Here is a 24142-nt window from a genome sequence, read left to right on the forward strand (position 1 = left end):
GGGATTCAAGACCTGGTCAGGGTGGCGCTGGATGTGAGGAGCGTCGTCCTGGCCGACGGCCAGGGGAGGAGGCTGATCCCCTCTGCCGACGCTGAAGGTATATATCAATACCACCCTGAGCTTCTTTAGTTAATTTGACCAGTGCTCGAATTCTCTGGTCTCTCTATCTCATAAAACGTTGACAGCTCCCGCGCATTGCCTAAAGGCGATACAAAATAGCCTACAGGCGCGAGTGGCGCTTTTGCAACACCTGGGTGTTCAGTTGTCTTGTGTGTTGAACCGTGGAAATAAAGACAAACAATTTTGGAATTTGCACTGAAATGTTGTCAGGTAGCCATTGAATATTCCGCCATCAGAGATTGCTAACAGGCGTTTCGAATGGAAAATGGAACTTTCCGGAGTTCTGAATGGCATAGGCTAGGATAGCTAGATCAGTTGACTCAATCATAGAAGTAGGCTGCATTATATGGGCTTATAATTTATGGCTTTGTCAATAAACATAGAAGAGGCTAAGCGCAAGTTCAATAGCAAACAGGATTAAATTACAATGCCAGACACCTTCAGATATGAGAGACCCCCTCAAATTTTTGACTTTGTTGGTTTCATGGGAGCCATCCTCACTCTAGCTCGGCTCCCTCTGGCTCCCACATAATTTGAGCACTGTATTTGACGTAATTTGACATGTTCTGTCTGTTCCCATTAGGGTTGGAGTATTGGCGGAGGGGATCCAGGAAGGTGGTGGCGTACAGGGTGGAGGCGCCGGTAAGGACACCCTAAAAAAGGTCTATAGGCAAAGTCTGGCGTGATGCGCTCAAAGCAGCAACCATAGCCGCTCAGTGACGAAAATTGAGCCATTAATGGTGTAATAATACCCAGCGCAGCCTCTTACCTCCTAAAACAATTGAGCTCCATTGAGATTGTATTGCAGCACCAATGTACTGTACACAACGTACATTGGTGCCTGCTTTAATTTTACATTCAAGTTTTAACAATGTGTGATGGATATCAATCTCAACCAAAAGAAAGACCATTCACCTTATGCTGTTGGTTAAGGTCAACCACCGAGGAGATGGTTCAGCAGGACGTGGCTCAGGCCCAGCAGCTGCGGCACTTTCACCAGGGACCAAGTTCAGGCCCTGAAGGACACGTTCATGTGTGTTATTTGTAGAGGTAAGTAAAAACAAAAGCCACGTTTTCAATCGACAATTAAAGTAGCCGTCCGACCTCTTAACACAGATATTTTTGCAATGACATCAAAGTAAAAGTGTGTATACTATTGTCATTTCAGACCATGCAACACAATTACACAGAGATGGAAATTGTGTTTCCCCCTAATCCAAAATGTACAAGTTAGATTTATAACACACAACATATAATACAATAGTGCAAAAGACAACATCAAAAAACATCCTTTTGTTTTTGTGTCGTTCCAGGTGAGATGGACGTGCCCGTTTTGGGCCTGTGCTGCCGCCCCCTGGTGGGGTGCCAGGCCTGTATATCTGAGCGGCAGGTGCAGGCCGTGGGACGACAACTGCCCACGGTGCAGAGGGGAGTTTACATCCATAGATGTTGCTGGGCTTGGGGAGGGGATATCAGTAATAAAATATTTGTAAGTTTGTAATTTGAACATCAAAGTCTGATTTTATTTATGAATAATATGCAGTCTGATGTCACACTACATCACAATGCCAATCCACAGTCTTCAAAATTCACTCTGTCTACAAGACAATCATTTTGGATATTTGGTTTGGGCAGTGGCCTTGTTCAGGATGACTTGATTATCACTGGATCCCGTCTTCCAAACTGTCAAGGTCTCAGGTGCTTCATGTGGTATCTTTCGGATGGTTCATCAGAAAACAGAACAAAGTGGGATTCAGCAAATATCGTACGGTCCCAGGTGTCCAGCTTTTATAAAAAGGCCAAAAGCTTGGTGAAGAACAAGGAGGACTTGTTATGAAACTTGAAATGATACTTGTATTGAAAACTGTTGAGCCTTTTTCATTAGACACAGCGCGCGACCAGCCTACAGTCTATGAGCTACTTAGATCTACTTCTACTAACGTTAAAGAAAATGTTTGCTCTAGTGAAATGGGTCGGCGGAGAGGACGAGGGGAAGACCTCGATTTTGCCGACTGACTATTCAAAATTTTAATGAGAGGATTATATCAATGGAATGGACAGGGACAGTATTTATGTGGTGGAGGGGAGGAGGGTGGCCAAAGGGAGGTTGGCAAGTGTTTGAGGCCAAGGTTGTCAAAGTAGCTGGTAAGTAACTTAATCAGTTGTTCATTGTACGCTGAATTTCTTTCATATAACATTTGAAACAGTTAGCTTATAATGAAATAATGCCATTGATGGAATCTGAAGTTAATGATACAGTTAGCAGCTTAGACTAACGTTAGCTAACCTTAACGTTACTTTCTGTAAAATTCGCTAACGAATATGAGGACGGAACATGTAAGTTAAAAGTTAGCCTAAGCTGCAAGCATGGCTTTGGTACTCTATTGAGTTCGGGCGACTACATCGCGTCTGTGTAGCAGCGGCCATTTTAGCGGAATGCTATAGGAAGATAGCGTTTACTAGTTAGCGTCCAGAGAAGATAAGAAAAGAAATGGAGAATGGTGATATGTAAGCTTCTTCACAACGACGAGATGTACAAGAAGGCAACAGACCATTAAATGCTGTAGATTGGCTTCTGGTCTGTGTATGTTAGCATTACGTTAAAGTAGCCCTGGTTTCCCCATGCTGCCATACACGTGTGATTTTATTCTCGCTGCTAGGCAGCCTGGGTTCCATGGACCAAATTTTCACCTTAACGAAGGAACCAATCACAGAACGGAGGGTGGACAGCAAGACGATGACGACACACCGAAGCGGTTATGAGCTACGTACAGACGCATTTGATAGACATTCGTAGCGCCCAATAAACGGCTCAGTGAGATGAGGTCTGGTGTTAGCCAGGCTAAAGTTAAAGTGTAACTCTCACCAAAATGCATCCTAGGGTGTTTTTGTGAATATACCCGAGTCAAACTTTCGTTTAAAAGCATAAATACGTCCGAAGCGCCACTTTTAAGCTTGTCTGCATCGTTATGCAGGGGGATGGGCAAGATCTGGGTGATGGGACCAAGACGGCTCAAGCCCAATCCAAAGTATGCCAGTCTGACTGATGTGGATATGCAGGCTATACGTAGACCAAAAGTAATGAAATATAACTGTTTATAACTGTAAGCATTTTTACGTTCATTGGAGCTCCCCAACACCTGAAAGGTTGGGTTTGTGCCATCTTTTGCTCGAAGTTTTGTTTAGAAATCCTTTAATCTATGTCAAAAATGATACCTCACATAACACATCCCGACATTACACACTACCTATGCGCAGCCCAATGTTTCATTTTTTTTTTCTTTCGGTGATGACGGTGACAAGCCATGTATTCTGTTCACTTACAGGTTCCAGAGAAGGCTGGTAAAGCTCAATATGAGCGTGAGCTTTGGGAGGTTACCCAGAACAGACCAGCTAGGATAGAGATGAAGCGATGATGGCTCTTCAGGGGGAGGCTGCCAGCGTAAAGGCTTACATTCAACATGGTTTGTAGAGATTTTTCATACAGATGTTAACTTTTACATGAATATTTACATGTTTAACTTTAACAAAACAGCAACATCTTGATTGAGCTAAAACAAACCAAACTATTCGTGAACTGCTGTGTATTTTCAGAGCTAACACAGATTAAAAGTGCTCTGGAAGAACTGAAGCAAATGACCAGCAATACAGCAACAACCCAGGGAGAAACAACTCATCAGGAGATTGACAGGGTCACCTCTGGCATGCCCTGCGGAAAGGTCGCCTAATGGCCAGCAATTTTGGGAGCGTGCTCTCCGCAAAACGTGCCACCCCCTTCCCTCAACAACAGGCTCTGTAGGAACCAGGACCTTTCTGGAGTTTTGGCTGTGCAGTGGGGCATAGTCAATGGAAAAAGAGGGTATTGCTGCGTTTGAGGAGGGCACCGGCCTGAAGGTCAGAGGGTCTGGTTTATGGCTGGCTGACTCTGGGATCCTTGGTACCACCCCTGATGGTCTTGTTTGAGAGACGGGCATCATTAAGGTGAAGTGTCCATACAGATGGAGGGACAGCACCTTTGAGGAGGCAGTGAAAGAGAAGAGCTTTTACCTTCACCAGGAAGGTGGCACCTACCACCTGAAAAGGGACCACAGCTACTGGCAAGTGCAGGGGCAGCTGCACATAACAGGGAAGACGTCATTTTATCATTTAGACACCTAAGCAGTGCATGATATTGCCAATCTCCCGCAATGACTCCTGGCTGCCTAACTTGGAGATTTTGGAGGCATCTCACAGAGCTCATATGCTCCCACATACTGAGCAGAACTTGTAAATAGTGTATATAATAATGTTCTTACAATCAGTTCCCCTTTGTTCATCCTCGAGGATTTCTTTACAGTTCTGTTCAAACATTTTTGGGGGGTAATGGATCAGCGTTCTCCCTGCGCCTCCTGTCAGTACCTGGTTACAGGGAAGCCAATGATCCAGAACATAAGAAATAAAATAAAAACACCACATCATCACACTGCTACTTGTAATGCAATCTGTGACCAAGGAGAATAATAGCCTAACTCATGCACAAATAGGCCATAAACTATCACACACTCATAGGGACACATGGATTTTATTTGTCATATAGACCCTTTCAACAATAAAAACAAAAACAATGCTGATTTTATTTGTCATATACATATAGATGCTTTGTAAAATAATGTTTACTCCACATAGCTGTACATCTGTGTATATGGTTCATACTGAATATCAATATCCATTTCTCTTATTATATGTAAGGGATAAAGTATAGAATGCCGGTCATTATTGGGAAAATAAGTCCCGACAGGGCGAACTGGACCCGACGCGCAGCGGATGATGTCTTTGAACCAAAGTTCATGTAGAACATATGTGACCAGGCATGGCAAAACCAGGCTCAAGTCGCGAAAAACGCAGAATGTGCAAGTTGAAGTTTTAAAGAAGCAATTCCATGTTTCAGATAACAGCATTAATGCTTTAAAAGTGTATATCTTGTCTTTGAAAATGGTTAAGTTTCAGGAAGTAAACCAGCGTTTAAATTGGGCGACTATTAGTGCTCTTTTGTTTTGTCGGCCAATCAGCTGTATGCTAGAAGGAACCTCATGGCTACTTACTGAACCAGCATGCTCTTTGTTTACAATTGGAATGGAGACGGACAAAGCACAGCGGATTGCAGATGACCTGAATCTGATGATAAAGGCGACTTCATTACATTGGAGAACATCCCAAATCTAGAGCTGACCTTAGCCGAAGATAATTACAACGAGGAAGAATCTCTCGGTCTGGCAGCAGAGGAACTAGATCGTAAGATATCAGATGCTATTTCCACAGTTACATTTGACGGGGATAAAGTTTGTGTGTTAGAAACTTTATCCATTGCTACTAGCTAACGTAGGCCTACTGTCGTTATCTATTGGCACCATAGGCTACTAGCCAAAACCCATTACAGATAGTTTTGGTGGGCAATTACTTTGAATAATGCGAGAATGTCTTGTTTTGAATGATGGCAGGGTGCCTTATCGTGTGTGTATTCAAATCAACAGGGTTTGCAAACGTGATGTCATGTTTGTTTAGTTCGCGTTTTAGACTATTTTATCCATTGCTAAACCTGCTAAATCCATTGCCAACTTGGTGCCTTGCACTGGGTGTTCATTCAAAATAACATGGTTTGCAAACGTGATCTCATGTTTGTTTTAGACTACTTTATCCATTGCTACTAGCTGGTTCTGTAACCCATTACAGATAGTTTCGATGGGTCATTAGCACTGCAGGCTGACAAATCAGTGACCGTGACAGGGGGGAGGGTTGATCTTAATGTCATGTAAATGAGGACCATTGTGTTCCCCTCCCATGGATTGAGGGAGAAAGTAGTCAAATTGAAAACCCTGATTTCTCAGCTTGTAGCTTTGAGATGTGTAGGCCTATACTTTAAAATGGCTACAACTTATTCAAATATTATCAGATCTCCATGAGTGAGACATCATTGGATAGCTTTGAAACTACACTCAGAATCTGTGAATAACTCAAAATGTCTCTGGGGAGACATGTGCCTGGTTTTGCCATGCCTGACCAGCCGTATGAAACCCAGCCACATGTCTCCCCAGAGACATTTTGAGTTAGGAACAGATTCGGAAAGTGTAGTTTCAAAGCTATCCAATGATGTCTCACTCATGGAGATCTGATAATATTTGAATAAGTTGTGGTTATTTGAATGTATACGCCTCTGAAAACCTTTTACTGAGAAAACTGGCCTGATAGATGCAAATTGTTACCTCACCTGAGTCAAAGGAAAGACAATTGTGCTCATTTGCATCTCATTGAGATAAGCCCTGTAACGTGTAATGTAACAATGCATAATAAACGTTTACTGTGACTTCATAAAAAACTACTCTGGCTTGAATGGTAGCTAACACAGACACTATCCCCTCCTTAATTTGTGAAAATAATTAGGCATATATCCACAACCGAGTGTTTCCCATACATTGACTAATCTGTGGCGGGGCGCCACAAAATAAAAATCGGCCGCCACAGATTAATATTCTATGTTTAATTTAATTTAAATTGAATATAAGGTGTGATGTCACGAGAGGCTGCGTCCTGGAGGGGCGCTACATTCCCCTGAGATGGCTGCAGTCACGGACAGCTTTGGCTCCATCTGCTGGAAACTCCACCCCTCAACACACGAGATCCCAACACACCTGAGACCGATCAGGGCCTGATGAGCCGAAGGGCTTTTTAAGGCGCAGAGACACAGTTGGTGTCAGAGTGGGGTTTGGGAGACAAGCTACAAGTTGTGCTCTCAGAGAAGCTACAGACTGTCGAAGTAGCACTTTCCACGTGACGTACTTGAAGACTGGAATACTTACCTGAAGACTGAAATTCTTACTGCTGGATTGGCCACGGGCTGCAGTGCTGAATAAAAATAAGGCTGAAGACCGGTTTCCAAGGAGATATTTTCCTGAGGGAATGGGACTATGATTTCACGTTTGAAGAGACATTAAGTTTTGACTGTTGAAAGATCAACCTTATCCTTAGTTACCCTTTTGAACTTGGCATACCTTTTTGTTAATTCCCAAGAACTTTATTAAAAACCTTCGTTGTATTATAACCTTGTGTCCTTGCACTGCTGAACTGTCCCGCTGAGAGCCGTGTAGCCTCTCATGATATCACAAAGGTCAAATCCTTGCATTGCCATTGAGCTGCGCTTTTTACGCACGCAGCCTTTCCTTGCCCCGCCCCGCTCTCTCTCGTAGACCGCTGCCACTCCTCTGCGTGCATTTAAAATATTCACGATTGTTGTTGCCACATAGAAGCATTGCATAGAAGACGTCTAGCTAAATTGCTATTAAATCCGCTTAGCATCGTGACCATGCTGCGCAAATTTGTTCAAAACTGCTGCATTGAAGTGAACTCTGCTAAGGTCTTATCACAACATAACTTAGTTTAGTCTCTTCAATGTAGCCTACTAAGTTATGAAATCAAGCAGTATCTCAAAGCTAATGTTAGAATACTGTTCGGATGTCGAATTTAGCATGCTTAGCCTACTTACTGCTTGTCAATTTCGTTGAAGGGCTCATTTTATTGACTCCGACACTGAATGTTTGCAAAATCCCGATGTAAATGGAAAAGGGTTTTCCAAAATTCAAAAGTGCTTGTCCCAAGGAGAAGTACGTGAACCTTTATTTTAACTATGTAGAAAACGTTATGAATTGCATCCACACATCAGCAGCCTTTCAACTGTGTTACAATTGCAAGGGTTCCCTCAAACGTCTTAAAGTGACTCAATTAGACCTATACACTACCAAGACTATCTTAACACCCCATTGTCCAAGTCAGCTACCGCCACAAATTGAATCTAATTCTGTGGGAAACACTGCAATGGAAGCAATTGATAGAGTTCACAAACTTTGCTCAACACTGTAGGCTACTGTGTGTGAGCTGACATGTAATCGATGATGACTTTCTCAAAGTCGATGTTTGCACGAACAGAAATGTCAGATGCAAACCATCTAAAGCAAATAAACAACCAGGTTTCTCCACGACATAACCACTGCAGTGGAAGCAGTCGATAAAATTGTATTATCATTACAACATTTTAGAGGGTATAACTGATATCTTCCCTCCGCTTTCAGGGAAGATCAGATTCCAAAAATAATTCTGTGGAAATGCATGGATTCCAGTTTCTTCCAGTAGCAGCAACTGGAATCCATGCATTTCCACAGAATTATTTTTGGAATCTGATCCCTTATCATACCTGTTCATTCTTACTCGTCGCTCGACTTATCGTGACTAAATTTAAGATGGCTGCAAACGCTAAACTTCTAAAAGATACTGTCTGAATAAATCGTCTTGTAAGTAAACTACCAGTGCTTTAGGTCAATATCACACCGGAATTCTCCTTTAAGCCAATTAGAAGCCAATTATTATGACATTATCAATCATTTCTTATTTAAAATGTGCAAAATTGGAAATGTCTGACCGAATGAAATACGGCGCATGCTTCCTCTCTCCTTGCATCAGTGAATCTGCGATCGATCCATGACGTCTTTTATAGACAGACGAGAACGCGCTTTTAACAGGATTACACCTGACTTGACATAATCGCTCCTACTCATCCTGGATTGCTGTTTGTGAAATGTGTTAAACTACGATTACCACACTACACTATGTCATGTCAAGCCTCGCTTTATTATTTATCTTGGATTTATAATTCTGCTTTTGTGCAAAAAAAAATTCTGCCTCTTTATTTCAAGCTGCACCTTCCGGATTCTCAGATTTTTATATTCGATATCCAGCAGATGCTGACGCTTGTAAATGGAGCAGACAGTGTAATGTAAGCAATTTATACCCATGTGAAGAGTTACTTACTTAAGTATAAGTATAAATACTCTTTTTGATCCCGTGAGGGAAATTTGGTCTCTGCATTTATCCCAATCCGTGAACACACAGTGAGGTGAAGCACACACTAATCCTGGCGCAGTGAGCTGCCTGCAACAACAGCGGCGCTCGGGGCAGTGAGGGGTTAGGTGCCTTGCTCAAGGGCACTTCAGCCATGCCTACTGGTCGGGTTTTGAACCGGCAACCCTCCGGTTACAAGTCTGAAGCGCTAACCAGTAGGCCACGGCTGCCCCCTTCGTTCTGGCCAGAGGAGTGAACATATGTGTTTTAAGCTTTAGACTTAACAAACACACTTCTTTGCCCAACACAAACATGCCTGTGCCATTTGTTGATATTGGACATGGTTATACTATGTGTGCATGCCATAACGGCACACAAGCACAGCACATTATAGCATGTTTGTGTGCCTGTTCCTTCACAAACATCTTGCATGATGGCTTCAATTTGACATATAACAGATCCGGAGCTTGCAGGAGAAAAGGAGACAGTAGCACTTTTGTTTGTTTGTTGAGTGGAGAAATGGCCTAGACAGGTGAAATTGAGGTGGTCTTATTCAACAAGCTGTCAGACATGACACTGAATCACAGATCTCCAGAACAAATGACTGGCTTGTGTTACATCTATGCCACCCCAAATACATGCGGTGTAAAAGCACAGAACAAATGACTGGCTTGTGTTACATCTATGCCACCCCAAATACATGCGGTGTAAAAGCACAGAACAAATGACTGGCTTGTGCCACCCCAAATACATGCGGTGTAAAAGCACAGAACAAATGACTGGCTTGTGTTACATCTATGCCACCCCAAATACATGCGGTGTAAAAGCACAGAACAAATGACTGGCTTGTGTTACATCTATGCCACCCCAAATACATGCGGTGTAAAAGCACAGAACAAATGACTGGCTTGTGTTACATCTATGCCACCCCAAATACATGCGGTGTAAAAGCACAGAACAAATGACTGGCTTGTGTTACATCTATGCCACCCCAAATACATGCGGTGAAAGCACAGAACAAATGAAGTTGTTATATCATGTCTCCTTTGTTGCTGCTCGCTCTTGGAGTAACGACGGCAGCACAAGACAGATTATTTATCGTATCTCCATTGTTACACAACAAAACAGGAAATCACCCCCCCACCAACTCAGCTGATATCAACATCCACATCCCTAATGTCAAAATCACACACACAATCCCACTCAGATTTATAGTATGTCCATTGTTACACCACAGAACAGGAAATGCACTGGTAGCTATTTTTCGCCACCCTTCCGCTGATATCAACGTCCACATCCCTGATGTCAAAATCACACACACAATCCCTGTCTTCCCACAGACCGGAGCTGGACACAGAGGACTGGAGAGAGCTGCAGAGTTTAATGCTGACGAGCTGCCCAGTTTGAGCTGAAGAGTTTAAAACATGAAGACTCCTGGAGCTGTGCTGCTGCTGCTGTGGTCTGCGCTGGTTGTGGTTGCAGCAGAGCAGAGCTGCCTGACTGAGGTCCGCGGCATGCAGAGAGAGCTGATCACTCTGGTAGAGCAGCAGAGAGAGGAGCTCCGGCTGGCTAAAGCGCAAGTGGAGAAACAGATAGACGCACTGAAGAACGAAGGCAAGATATTTCTTCATCTGTCTCTCACTGGTCACCATCTGTCTCTCATTCTGTCTGTGTTTGTGTGACTCAAACTCGAGGATTCTTCCTTGGAAGAAATTGATCCTGCCAAGTTACAGTTTTTCTCAGTCGTTTTGGTGCTTTTCTCAGATCAGAATGAAAATTCTCATAACTATTAGTTATTACCTCCACAACATTTAGTCATTTGTGCACATCATAGTAGCAATTTCTCCTTCCTCTGAAGAAATTGCAAATACTTTTGAACATGTATCAGTTGCTTTGTCATGTCAGTCAAAATTAACTATACTTATGGATGCTGAACAGTCGTTCCCAATAAAACGAATAGTCTTCATTTCATTGCTTGAGTCATTACATACAAAATTGGTGAACTAGTTATCAAATTCTGTCACAATGCTGTAGAATTGCAAAGAGCATATACAGTAAAACTGTGAAACGACATATTCAGTGTCTTATACTCACTTACTCCCCTAACTACAGCAATTTGTAACTTTACTGTAGTTTTCAAATGGCTGTACAAGTACTGTATAGTGCTCTCTTGAGCATTTTCAGGTAGTGTCACCGAGTTCTGACCTTTTTTTGCATGGGAAAACACTGAGGACCAGATGTACGTACATTTGCGAACTTAGCGTTATCAGCGTCATGGACACACAGCAGATTGCGAACCTGTCAGACCCAAGTTTCCGTCGTATTTATCAATCGTTCAATCCTTAGTGTAAACTGCGCCTTTCTCCGCCCATAAACACAATTTACGAACGTCCACAACTGAATGGCAGCGCCTACATACAAAAGCTGTTGAATGAAGTAAACTGATGACAACATTAAAAAGAATCAAACGTTTAGTGATCATGAAATAATACCATACATGATAAGATGTAAACAAGCAGGGAGATAATAAAGATCAGTAGTTCTACTCAAACTACTTGTGCACGTAGGCTATGGAAGATTGGTCAAATCTAGCAAGTAGGAAAGTTTAAGTGAATGACGTGAAAGTAAGACATTCGAAAGGCCAACGAAATTTAAGGTTGCTTTTGGTAGTACAAATACTTTCATCACAAAAACTGGTGCTCTAAATAGCGATTCTGTTGTCTTTGAAAGGTTCTCTTATTGACGCATTGAACTGCAATTTGGATTAACACCTGCTTTTACATGGCGGAAGTATTTAGGCGCAGAATAGGCGCGGCGCTTTCAGGAGCAGTCTTTGTACATACCACATGAATACATAATTATTAAGCTCTTTACTCTTCCCCTCCCATCTTTTTACGCTTAAAATCCCACTTTCCCCTGGATCCTCCCATGAATGCATATGCATGACATGACAAACGCAATCTGCCACTTTCAGCTCCTGCGACATGTAGTTTGCGCTTTTACATCATTGCCGCCTGTTTGTACATACCTCGCAATGATTTTACACACACATTGCGAAACAAATACGCCTGAAGTGGGCGCAAAAGTGCCCTGAGAGCATAAACTATCGTAATGAAAAAATGACAAAGCCATTTATAGCCAAAGACTATCTTGTTCATAAACGATGGTGTCAAGACTTTTCATTTTGATGACACTGGCAGTTTCATTGACATAAATACTTGCTTTTGAGGAATGGACTATCCATTTTGAGCAAGTGACATGCTTTTGCAGGTTATCCACTAGGTTTTGCAGTTTGCAGTTTGTTTTAAGAAATCCATTAACTGCTGTGTTATGTTAATAGTGATGTGAGAAAAGCACCAAAGCTACTGTGGAAAACTGTAAGATCCTTCAAAGACGAGGTAAGACTTCTTAGCATTCAGAAAATACACAATGGAAAAGACTAGCGATGTTAGCGAAGCTGCCGCAGTTTTAATGAGCTGCAGTTGTTTAATGGTTGGGAAGGCACGGACAGGCTTTTCTTGGTCTGTCGGTGTGACAATTCCCTTGATTCTGTCTCTATATTAAATGGTAGAAGACTGTTTGTGTGCTTGTATTGTCATGTGTGAAAGTGAGATCTGAGTCTATAAGAATACTAATATCGGACTTGGTCTCACACACGCGCACTTGAACAACAACATCATGAAGGAGCTAAAGATCATAATTTGGTGAAGGTTATATCTCTCACTCTCTGTCTCTCTCTCTCACACACACACACACAGAGACTAACTGTTTCTCTCCCACAGCAGTCAGGCCCTCTAACGTGGCCTTTTCCACCTCCTTCTCTGTGAAGACTGACAAACACATCGGACCCTTGAAGACGGACACCACCCTGCTATTCGACCTCGTCTTCACCAACGTCGGCAATGCCTACGACACAACCACAGGTAAGACTGGACACACACGAGCCTTCAGACCACTACAAGCCACACACAGTCTCCAGACCTCTCCTCCATAGACCTTGTCACCATTGACTTCTCCATGACCTGGCCTAGTCTTCATGACTTCTCCTCCATTGATCCGTCCTAGTCTCCAATTGACCTGGCCTAGTCTCCATTGACTTCTAATCTCCATTGACCTGTCCTATTCTCCATGGCCTGTCCTAGTCTTCATTCACCCAGCGGTCAGAACGGGGCTAAAGGGTACACTTGCCATTACACCTCAGTCCAGCAGACGGTGGTGGTAATGCACTCCGTTTGCAAACTGCCAAAAAAAACTCACTGAAGAACAGGCCAGTGAACCCTTCTTTTTTTTCGGTGATCTTTTTTTTTGGTGAGCCAATTTGATGGTAAACAAACTTGTAATAGATTAATCGTTCACCTAGCATTATCTATACAGCATAGACGTAGCGAGTCTCTACCGAGAAAACCAGCCATGCAACTTCCAAGAGTAGCGCCCCTCCAAAACTCGCGAGAATCTGAAACATTCCCCCCTCCGACTGGCAGAGCTGGCAACCCGGATGCCTAAACACTACTCACCACTTTGTGATTATAGGTGGAGGGTGGCGCATCAGGCCAAAACATAACATGACAACATCAGTTGAGGGCTGCAACTTCACTTTTTAAATGACAATGTCCTGGCCAGACTACTGTTGTCAGTGATATAAGTATTTGAAATGAACATGATTTCTTAATGTCTAGTGACATATCAGGACCATTTTACGATTGATTGAAATACATTTCTTACATACGGTTCCTTTAAGCACAGCGTGAGTCAGGCAGCTGCATGTTACTTGCTGTCAATGTGATGCCAAAATGAAGGGGAATCCAGGGGCTTCAGGTGAAAACATTCAGTGCTTTCGGAGTCTAAACGGTTCTCATAATACCCGTTTTGCCTGCTCTTGTTGCTCACATTTAATAGATTAATCCACCAACTGTAGCCTCATTGGCGCCACATTGATTGCATAATATTGACAAGAACCAGTCGTCATTGTTTTGGCAATGATGTAATGCCCTATTGCTATCTTGACATTTCTGTTTTAAGATACATATTATGGTTTATGTCATGCTTAGCTTAAGAAGAATAAATCATTGAAGACTCACCAATTTGATTCTACAAAGGCGAAGTAAGTATAAGTTTAGGCTAGCACTGCTTGGTCATGTTCCAAACTTTAGGTTAGCGAGTGCAGGGCAAATTGAATAGCATTCTTTAACCAACCTGAAGTTGTAAATGACGAGAACAACATAACTCCACCTCCTCATTCTTGTTGCCGTTATGATTTTCTCTCTTATATAACATAGGAAATGCAAACAATGGAATGCCCTGGAACTAACTCTCTCTTTCTCTCTCGTGCACGCTAGCCTACGTTCCAAATTATCGTATTTTATGGTAAGGTATCGTTCACAAGTTAAATCTGCTGCATGAAGGAGAGTGAGAGAACGCCCATATCCTACTTGTATATTTGATAAATAGGTCCATCTCATTTCAAAGGTTTTAATACATGATCAGAATCTAAACTATAAATAGATTCTGTGTTATTTGCTCTTCTGTTTTTAAGTGTTGAGAGCTGAGGAAAAAACATCCAGGGCTATAGCAATGGAATCAATGGTCAATGGAACACTGACTCCAAGTGGCGCCTTATTAGCCTCCCATAGGGGGCACACTTTCTGAAAGTTCGCTTACCCCCTTGCCTCTAGTCTCCATGACCTGCTAGTCTACATGACCTGTCTCATGTTGCAGAATTCACCCACTGCCTACTGCACAGGGTATAAAATCCAAGGAAGCGTCACTTTATATAGAGACGTTTAAAGGAGAACTTGGCAACTATTTCAACTTAATAAACCCGTTTAGAAATAATTTGGATGGTTAAATGACCTGTTCCCCACTCCCCCTAGCATCCCCAGGCGGAAAACCAACCTTGCAACTTTGGGACTACCGTCCCGGTAAGAGAAGTGAGAAACAAGAAACTCGTTTTAAATCGTGTTTGTTACCGTGTAACATCCACATAGTTCTGCCGAACTTAGGCCAACCGTTTCGCTAGCTTGTTAACAAATCCATGTGCTTTATTGTTACCTTTCTCCACAGTTTGAAATAGCATAATGCACAACTTCTCCAGCAGAGGGGGAAATATAGCTAATCCTGCCAAGTTTGCCTTTAAGGAACACAATGACCGGAAGACTGGCCGCCTTAACCCCCTAAAAGCACTCAAAGTGGCAAGGAAAAACTCATATTCCAGGAAGAAACCTTGAGCAGAACCTGACTTAATAGGGATTTTTGGAATGCCTTGCTAGTTTTCATGTTGCTATTCACCATATTCACACGGCGGCCATCTTGTTTTGACGTCATGCTCAGGGTGGGAAGTTCGAGTTCTGTACAGTTGTGTATGGATGTTGTGGATTGTATCAGTCACGAATATGTCTGCTGTGTGCCTGGGTGTAATTCCTACTACAAAGGCGGAAAAAAAAAGACAAAACACGTTTCGTTCCACGGTTCCTGACAGACACCAGATTGAAGAGAGAGTGGATTTCAAAAATTAGAAGAGACATCGGTACATTTTTCCAGGTAAGTGCATAATTATCTAGCTAGCCAACCGGTTAGCTTAACCTCAGGCTAATGTTAGTTATAAAGATAGCCATTGTGTAACGTTATCATGCTACTTGTTAGATCAAACGCAAACATGATGTCGTTTTATTTATGTATGGTAACGTTACAATGATGCCTTGATAGAAATGCCACGTCTCAAGCAGTAAGCTTGTCTTTGCTGACAGAGAAAGCCCTGGTCACTGTGTATGTAGGCTAACTGCAGCTAACGGGCAGGCTGTTTGTTGTTCGTGGAGATTAACGTTACGTCCAACACAAGTTTGTGCCAAACATTTCACTGAGCAGTGTTTTGTGCACCATGATGAGGCTGGAAAAACGTGCCTCCTGCCAGGAAGTATCCTGTTCGCTTGGACAAAAACGACTCATAAAAGACCAATGCGAATTAGAGGGAGAGAGATCAGTTAGTGAAAATTGTTTCACACGTCTCCTAATGTCATGTTTAGCCTAGGTCTGTTACAAAGAGTTGATTCATTCAGTTTTGCAAGAACTAATGTTTTATTATTACATACACAGCAATGAACCTGCTGGAGAGACAGAAGATGCAAGTGTAGACCTGGCTGAAGTTGACACTGGGTAAGACACGTATAAAGTATATTGCCTATGTCCATCTTGCAAAATATCACACAGCTGCTGCATAAGACATAGGCTATGTGTAGCAGCAGGGTATAACATGTAATCTCCATTAATGAAACAAATTCACTGTAGTAGGTTACATGGTATACTATACAACTTAAGTGATACACATGCAGTTGGAACTTAACGTTTTTGATTTGACATTGTCTCCTATAGTGCAGACCAAGTTGTTAAGCCAGCACCCCACTCTGACCATGACTATGCTGAACTCTCGGTCACTGGAAGAGCAGCTAGAAGCAGCACGGAAGGAGATCGCCCACCTTACGCAGGAGAATACCATCCTCAAGGCATCCTGTTTCAACTTGAAGCAAAAATGATTCATAGTTCTTGACATTCTACACTGGATTTCGGGTGAATAATTATGAAACATGAAGTCTTTTTCTACAGTGTTGTTACTATAGTACTTTCTACAGTATTAGCAATACTTTGTACACAAAAAACTCATACAGCAATTTATTTTCCTTGTGCATTAACATTGTGCTGATCTCTGTATTGTACAGTAAAAATAAAAGGCATAGATTTTCTATTTTCTTCTATTCTATACTTATTATATTATATTTTTTATAGGACTACGAGACACAGATCATTGTTCTTGTCCCTTCAGCCAATGGCAGAGGGCATGTTTTTTGCATCTTTTAGGCATGGAGTTATGTCAGTCATGACATTTCACATTCTTAACTGGAAATTAAATAAACTGAATAGATTCTAAAGCAACACAATGTAGTTATTTTACTTGTAATGCATTTAAACTTTGGCTTTAAAAATGTTGATGCTACATTAGCTTACAACATGGACATCAATAAGGTGAATACAGTAGCTACAGATGAAGAAATACATTTTTAATGATAGTTTATGTACATAAAAATGGGACACTTAATAAGACAGCATTAAAGTGCACTCTTTCCAGATAGTAATCCTCCTGGCACATTACAAAAAAAATAAACCATTTTGCTCCTGTAAGAGCCATCTGTCCCATGACTTGTGAGTGATATTCATGGCCATGCTTGAAGGAAAAGGTTCTATCCACTGTTCTCAGGTATGAGCAGTTTGACTCTCTTGGTTTGGGCATTTGATTTCAAGTAAGCCATGGCCTTAATCTTTTTTTACTCAACTGTGACAACTGTAGGTCTTGTTGGATTTGACCTTGTTATTTTTTTTTTAAGAGTGACAGGTTTGGGCCCTAGGCCTAATTCTCAAGAAGGGATGTGCCATGTTTGGGGTAAGGAGGTTTTACATTTGGTTAGGGGGACTGATTTGTATCCTAATTTAGAGTAATGAGCAAGAGTATACAGGAGGCCAACAAGGTGTGAGCAGTGCCCAAGACCTGCTTCACTGGCACAGCTGGTTTGTTGAATCCGCTGATCAATTCAACCTGAAAAAAAAAAAATATATATATATAAATATTTAAAACTTGTTTATGGCTAAGTCTTTATGCAAAGCCTGTTGCTCAGACCACACAAAGTGTTAAGATCGTCTAGGGAAAAAATATATAGTATGCTAATTTGACATCATTAGCCTGTACCCTGTAAGCTGGCTCATTTTTAAACATACTGGGATGCCTTCGCCCTGACCCTGACAATATTGGCATTAGTCCCACCCTCCTCAACCCTGACTGAAAGCAGAACATAACTTGCATTAGTAGACAACTTAGCCTTTGTTAAATCTCATGAAAAATAAGCCAATAAAATGAAAGGATAAACAGGAGATAAATTAAGCTACGACGTGGGTTGCACAAAAAAAAACATAAACTATAACCTAGTTTGGTTAGTAAGACAGCCTGATCGGCTAACGGAGTATTCCACTGTGACACAAGAAGTTTACATCTCTGTCGGCAGTTTAAGGCTAATGATAACACTTACGTTACCTAGAGCTCAAAATTCAATAGTATATCCACGTGAAACGGTCTCACTGGCTACTAAAATCAGGCTGGTTTAAATACAAGCCTGAGTTGTTCTGAGGAGAAATGACAGACAAGGCCGTGCCTTAATACAGGTTTATCGGTGCAACCCAGTTAATAAATAAAGTGGTATTAAGTTAGCAGTTAGCTATATCGTCTTACCTTTAACATCGTGGATATAATGTTCAATCCAGTTGCTGTGTATCCTTTTTTTCTTAATTCATTTAGGGGTGCTGACCTGTTCATCTGTCCATGTTTCGATTTCTTGGCATGTCAAGGCTGGTAGATAGGTTACGTTTTTGGACCATCTTGCCATAATTAGGCTAATCACAAACACCGGACAGCTGACAGTTTTTGAGCTATTTGTTTGGACTTCCCCAGAGGATTCCCACCCTGAGCATGACGTCATAGAAAGATTATGGTGAATATGGTGAATAGACCCTTTCAACAATAAAAACAAAAACAATGCTTGAACGTTCTATTTGGTTCCCAATCTACTTCCTCTGCATTAAGATAACATATGGAATGTTAAAACGAAAGCCTTGTGGGGCCAACTATGATGCTAATAATGGAACTCTCTTGAAAGGGTCTATAGAGACGTGTCTTCTGCAGGTCCTTGTTACTCTGCTCCTTGCGTGATGGAACCTCACGTGTGTCTCTGCATTCTTCTCTCTGCCCCAGGTCTGTTCACTGCCCCGTTGAAAGGCGTCTACCAGTTCAACTACCACATCTTTGCCGGAGGCGACCAAGGAGCTGGCCACGGAGCTGGAGCCAAGCTCTTCAAGAACAAGGATGAGGTGGTGACCGCCTACAACCACGTGGCCCCTCACGACATCAACACGTCCCAGAGCGTGATCCTGCAGCTGCAGGAGGGCGACACGGTGTGCTTGCTCCTGGAGGCTGGCTGGTGGGTCGCGGCCTACACCGGACATCTCACCACCTTCAGTGGACATCTCCTCTTCGCCGTCGGGTATTAATAAAGTCAAGCATCTCTCTATCTATCTCTCTCTTTCTATATACCTTTCAGCTTCTCATGTGATTTGGCGATCTGCTCATCTGTGCCAGCGGTGCTGATTCGTCTGCATGTGCAGATGGTTTCACTATGTTGTGTTAAGATCCAAATAAAATGACCAAATGGCTGGTGAGTGTGAGTGGTCATTTCACAGCTGGAGGGAAATGCTTATCCGTGCTTGTAAGTAGGAATGCAAGATATATCGGTGGTCATTTCACAGCTACCAAGTACATCCTTCTGGGTTATAAAACAGACGAAGTGACAGCAAAATAATAACTTCATATAGACTTATCTCACGTTTTTGTCTATTTTTGTGGCAAAGCATGTTTATAATCCAACGCTATTGTGTGTTTCTCTATGGCAAAGAATGTTCATAATCCGGTTTTGAGATCCTGGCAAATTCCCGCATGGCATTCAATTCAAGGCTCACATTGCATCCCAATTTGTCCGACAAAGAAACACCTTTTTTGCCTTTACTTTGTTCATGGCAACTCTTCATGTCTGTTTGGTTGTCTTATTTCCTTATTGGAAATGTAACAAAGCCATAAAGGAAAATGTCACCCATACACCAACCATGGCTTTTTATTGACACCTGAATGTACCCACCAGTCCTTTGTTCTCCTCATAGTCTTCACTGTTCTCAGGTTATTTTTCGAGTGCCATCCGTAATATCTTCCATTCAATTAAGGTTGCATTGCCAGCAGCCAGACCAATGGATACCTTGTCTTAGCTGAATTACTGAAGCTAAGCAGGTGTGGGCCTGGTTAGTACTTGGATGGGAGACCTCCTTGGAAAACTAGGTTGCTGCTGGAAGTGGTGTTGGTGGGTGGCCAGTAGGTCTGGCCAAAAAAAAGATCGATCCCAATGCCTCAGTGCTGTGACGGGGGCTCTGCACTGTAGGAGATGCCGTCCTTCGGATGAGCCGTTAAACCGAGGTCCTGACTCACTGTGGTCATTAAAGATTCCATGGCACTTATCGTAAAGAGTAGGGGGTTCCCCGGTGTCCTGGCTAAATTCCCAACCTGGCTCATTCAATCTGGCCCCCTAATCATCCCCCACTGTAATTGGCTCATTCACTCCCTCACTCTCCACCTCAAGCTAGTGTGTGGTGAGCGTTCTGGCGTATAATGGCTGCCGTGCATCACCCAGGTGGGTGCTACACATTGGTGGTGGTTACTAGTGAGGTCCCCCCATCCATGTGTTGTAAAGCGACCTTGGGTACCATGAAAGGCTATATAAGTCGAAGGTATTATTATTATTATTGTCTGTGTTTTGCTTGTGTGAATGCATGCTCGAGAAAGGCATCCTAGTACTATTGTGGATCTAGGACATTCTGTTTGACCACTGACATGGATATGCATAGAAAAGGAGAAAACAAAATAGCTTAAAAGCATGAAAGGGTGGAATGTAATATAGCTGTTTTTTAGGTGGATAGTGTTTGTAGACGGGCCACTTAAAAGGAGCATCATGTTGGGGGAGACGAGCAGTGCCTCTGGAAGACAGAACATTAACTAACTTGTGCATTTCACTCTGAGGTAAGATGGGAAATCTACAGAGATGTTTACTGGAACCATGCTGAATTATGACTAACATTTAATTAACTTCAATTTGCCACCATATACAGTAATTTATTCACCAGGTGCATATCAGATGAACAGTAAGTGATACAGATTCAACTTTGGGTTTGAAAATCATCAGCACGACATTATATTATAAGGCTACCTTCTTCAAAGAACATACTGGACGTGCCTGCTTTATTTCTTTGTTCATTTAGAGCTGTAGATTAACAACTTTTAGACATATGCAATTTCATTCATGATCATCTTAGCAAAAACAATGCATGTTTCAGTTTGTCTCTCTGTGATTTTGCTTCAAATATGCGGTTAAGTACAGACAGAGTTGGAGAATCAGTTTCCTCATGACGACTTGTGGAGCTCTACTGGTGCTGCTGTGCTGTTGTTTGGTGCAGCTCAGAGGAGAGACAATCAGTGACACAGACACAGCCTCCACCCAGCAAAGCTGCCAGCCGGACATCCACACTGTGCTGAGAGAGATGAGCGCTCTGGTGGTGGAGCAGAGAGTGGAGCTCAGATACACTAAGACACAGGTGGAGGCCATGGAGACCAGACTGAGGGCCAGTGAGAAGACAGTGGAGGAGCAGAGAGCCGTTATTAAGGAGCTGAAGGAGAAACAGGAGGAGCAAGCAGCAGCTGTGAGAGCTGTAGGAGGCAGAGTGAACCTCACGGGGAGCCAGGTGGAGGAGCTGAGGAGGGAGAGAGAGGAGAGGAGGGTGGCCTTCTCCGCCTCACTAGTGGCTTCAGGAGATGAAACCTTTGGGCCCTTTAAAGATGCAACCCCCTTGGTCTTCAAAAATCCATTCATCAACATTGGAAGTGCTTACAACCCAAACACAGGTACATAACAGAGAAGAATGGGTGGGAATTTTGACACTTTGCATTTGAAACATGGTATTGTTTTCTGATATCTACATGTTATCTACATCTCAAACTATCTTGACCACCCTGTGAATTATCACAGTTTGGAAACTTGCTACATAATGGCTGTTACAATTCCCTAAATCTCTTAAATTAATGTTTTTGTTGCTGTTTCAGGAGTGTTCACAGCCCCAGTCAGAGGGGTCTACCACTTTGTCTTTTTCATCTTTGGGAATGGTCACGCAAGTACCGCTACCGGGGTGTCCCTCTATAAAAATGCCCAACACGCAGTCACCGCCTACTCTCAACAGGCCAGTATGTATGTGAAGCCCTCCAATGGGGCTTCTCTGCTGCTGGAGGTGGGGGACGTGGTCTACCTGAAGCTGTGGCCCAACGGCTGGGCCAGAGACAACGGCTTCTTCCACACCACCTTCTCTGGCCACCTGCTCTTTCCTATGTGATTAGAACAGACACAAGGCTTCAAACACTTCTTTTCTTTTCTCTGATTGTCTAACACTCTGTAAAGCGCCATGAGACATGTGTAATGTTTTGGCGCTCTATAAGTACAATTAAATTGAAATTGAAACACAACCACTGAGTAGCCTGTTTACATGGACTGTTTTTCTGCCATTCCAATTAAACTTCATGACTGAAAATGTTGTGTCATCTGTTTCTCTCAAGCGCTTTTGAATCTTGGATGATTATAAAATCACACTCTGTTAAAAGAAAGACATGGGGTGCCAGTTTGGCCGCATATTATGGGGTGCCAGTTTGGCAGCATATTATGGGGTGGCAGTTTGGCCGTATATTATGGGGTGCCAGTTTGGCCGCCTATTATGCCGCGGTGCATGTGCATGAGGTGGCAGTTTGGCCACATATTATGCCGCCGGTGCATGTGCACTGTGGTCAGAGTGAGTCAGACGCACAAAGAGGGCGGAGTCAGGCAGGTTCATTAATAAACGATTTGGTTAAAGCCGACCAATAGCTCCACCAGAAATAAATGTGCTGTCTTGCCGCCTTTTGTGGCAAGTAGTCCATTGGGATTCATGTTTGGCTTTCAGTTTTCACACAGCTTTGTACATAATTACAATAAGCCTGTATTTCTCCATTGTCCTTACTGGTATTAACAACATTACTAATGTAATTCCTTTGCGGTACATATTTGTGCCAGAATATTTTCACTTTTGTAGCAGTATACAACTTCCCATGACTTTTAACTGGACGTTAAAAACAGTGAAAAAAGAAATTATGAATAATTAAAATTAGCCGGTAAATTGTTCGCTTCCGTTACTTCCATAATACCTTTAAATGGAATGCTTCAGACAATATTACAGTAGCATTAGACATCATAGTATTGTTGAGCATATGAGCTGAATACTTTTTCAAATAATAATGCATTTTTTCTGCTCTTTCAAGCAATTCAACTCACAAAATCATGGCTGTAGCTTTTCAGACCCGTTTTAAATAGAGTGGAGCTCAGACACACCAAGACACAAATGAAGGAACTGAAGAAAGAAAATAGGTAAGAGATGCCCATTCATAGCCTAGAAATCTAGACGCGCCCCTAGCGGCAATTACATTTGCTGCCAGGGCTAGTCTAGCAACTCTCTGTTGGCTTGTGAGCTCCAGAAATCGAAACTTAATCAGGCCAATGAAATCGTGTATAGAGTCGTTAGGTGGGCTTAACATAATGATTGATGGCAGAGTCGCAACGGTTTGGCTTGAATTCCCTGCTACTTGAAAACAAATAAGATGGATGTTGCTGCTGGCGAACAGTGTGACACGAGTTAAGCTTTTATTAAGTTGGCAAACGTTTGAACTAGCCAACTAGCTCCGCTGGTGGGAAACGCATGGGACTCATAGCGCTGCCCCTGTCCTATTGGGTGCAGAGGGAATTTAAAAAGACAACTAATTATCCCGCCCCTCGGACTGAGCACTGCGAACGGTGAGTGCCCAGACCCTACATTTTAATGTGGGTCTGGCTCATCAGGCTAGCCCATTCATCCATTCCATGTCATCTTTAAATGTATGCTTAAATGTATGCTGATGTCTGTATGCTCTGAGACCTTGAATATCCCCTTGGGGATCAATAAAGTATTTATCTATCTATCTATATATCTATATCTATCTATTTATCAGTCTGTCTGTCTGTCTAAACTGGAGGAAAGGAAGGAAACAGGCTTCACTGAGTCGACCAGCAGATGGCGGTAGAGGACCAGAGGAGAGCACTGGTTGGCTGGTTTGGGTTGGAGCCCAAAGCCCATCATCACTGCTCTCAGAGGGCCACTGTTTAGTAAGGGTGGAGATGAACTAGGTTGTGTGTGTGTGTAAGTGTGTGTGTGTATGAGTGTGTGTGTGTGTGTATGAGTGTGTGTGTGTACGTGGGTGTGTGTGTATGAGTGTGTGTGTGTATATGTATGAGTGTGTGTGTGTGTACGTGTGTATGAGTGTGTGTGTGTACGTGGGTGTGTGTGTGTGTGTATGTATGAGTGTGTGTGTGTGTACGTGTGTGTGTGTGTGTTAAGAGTGCGTATCGGGCCGCAAATTTCTGTCCGAACCCGACAGGCATTTTCATTTTTATGTCTGAACCCGACCCGATCCCGA

General features: G+C 42.6%; 2 protein-coding genes and 1 long non-coding RNA gene across 4 annotated transcripts; all 3 read left to right on the forward strand.

Annotated features, from left to right (window-relative positions):
• Nucleotides 1–10322: 10322 nt before the first annotated feature.
• On the forward strand, nucleotides 10323–19224 carry LOC125311798 (complement C1q-like protein 4). Of its 2 annotated transcripts, none has more exons than XM_048270132.1 (3): nucleotides 10323–10599; nucleotides 12768–12908; nucleotides 18773–19224. In XM_048270132.1, the coding sequence occupies exons 1-3, from the start codon at nucleotides 10410–10412 to the stop codon at nucleotides 19066–19068; spliced, it is 627 nt and encodes a 208-aa protein (XP_048126089.1). In that variant the 5' UTR covers nucleotides 10323–10409; the 3' UTR covers nucleotides 19069–19224. The 2 variants fall into 2 exon arrangements, with proteins under 2 accessions (XP_048126089.1, XP_048126090.1); XM_048270133.1 differs by having other exon boundaries at nucleotides 12771–12908.
• Nucleotides 15448–16622, forward strand: LOC125311799. The gene is made up of 3 exons (XR_007196528.1): nucleotides 15448–15522; nucleotides 16075–16134; nucleotides 16351–16622. It is a non-coding gene; the product is annotated as an uncharacterized LOC125311799 (long non-coding RNA).
• Nucleotides 19225–21006: 1782 nt separating the features above from the next.
• On the forward strand, nucleotides 21007–22014 carry LOC125311873 (complement C1q-like protein 2). Its single transcript, XM_048270242.1, has 2 exons — nucleotides 21007–21517; nucleotides 21716–22014. Exons 1-2 carry the CDS (start codon nucleotides 21022–21024, stop codon nucleotides 21997–21999), a joined length of 780 nt encoding a protein of 259 aa, XP_048126199.1. The 5' UTR covers nucleotides 21007–21021; the 3' UTR covers nucleotides 22000–22014.
• Nucleotides 22015–24142: the final 2128 nt, after the last annotated feature.

This window comes from Alosa alosa, chromosome 18 (genome assembly GCF_017589495.1).
Source record: "Alosa alosa isolate M-15738 ecotype Scorff River chromosome 18, AALO_Geno_1.1, whole genome shotgun sequence".
In the NCBI taxonomy this organism is placed as follows: Eukaryota; Metazoa; Chordata; class Actinopteri; order Clupeiformes; family Clupeidae; genus Alosa; species Alosa alosa.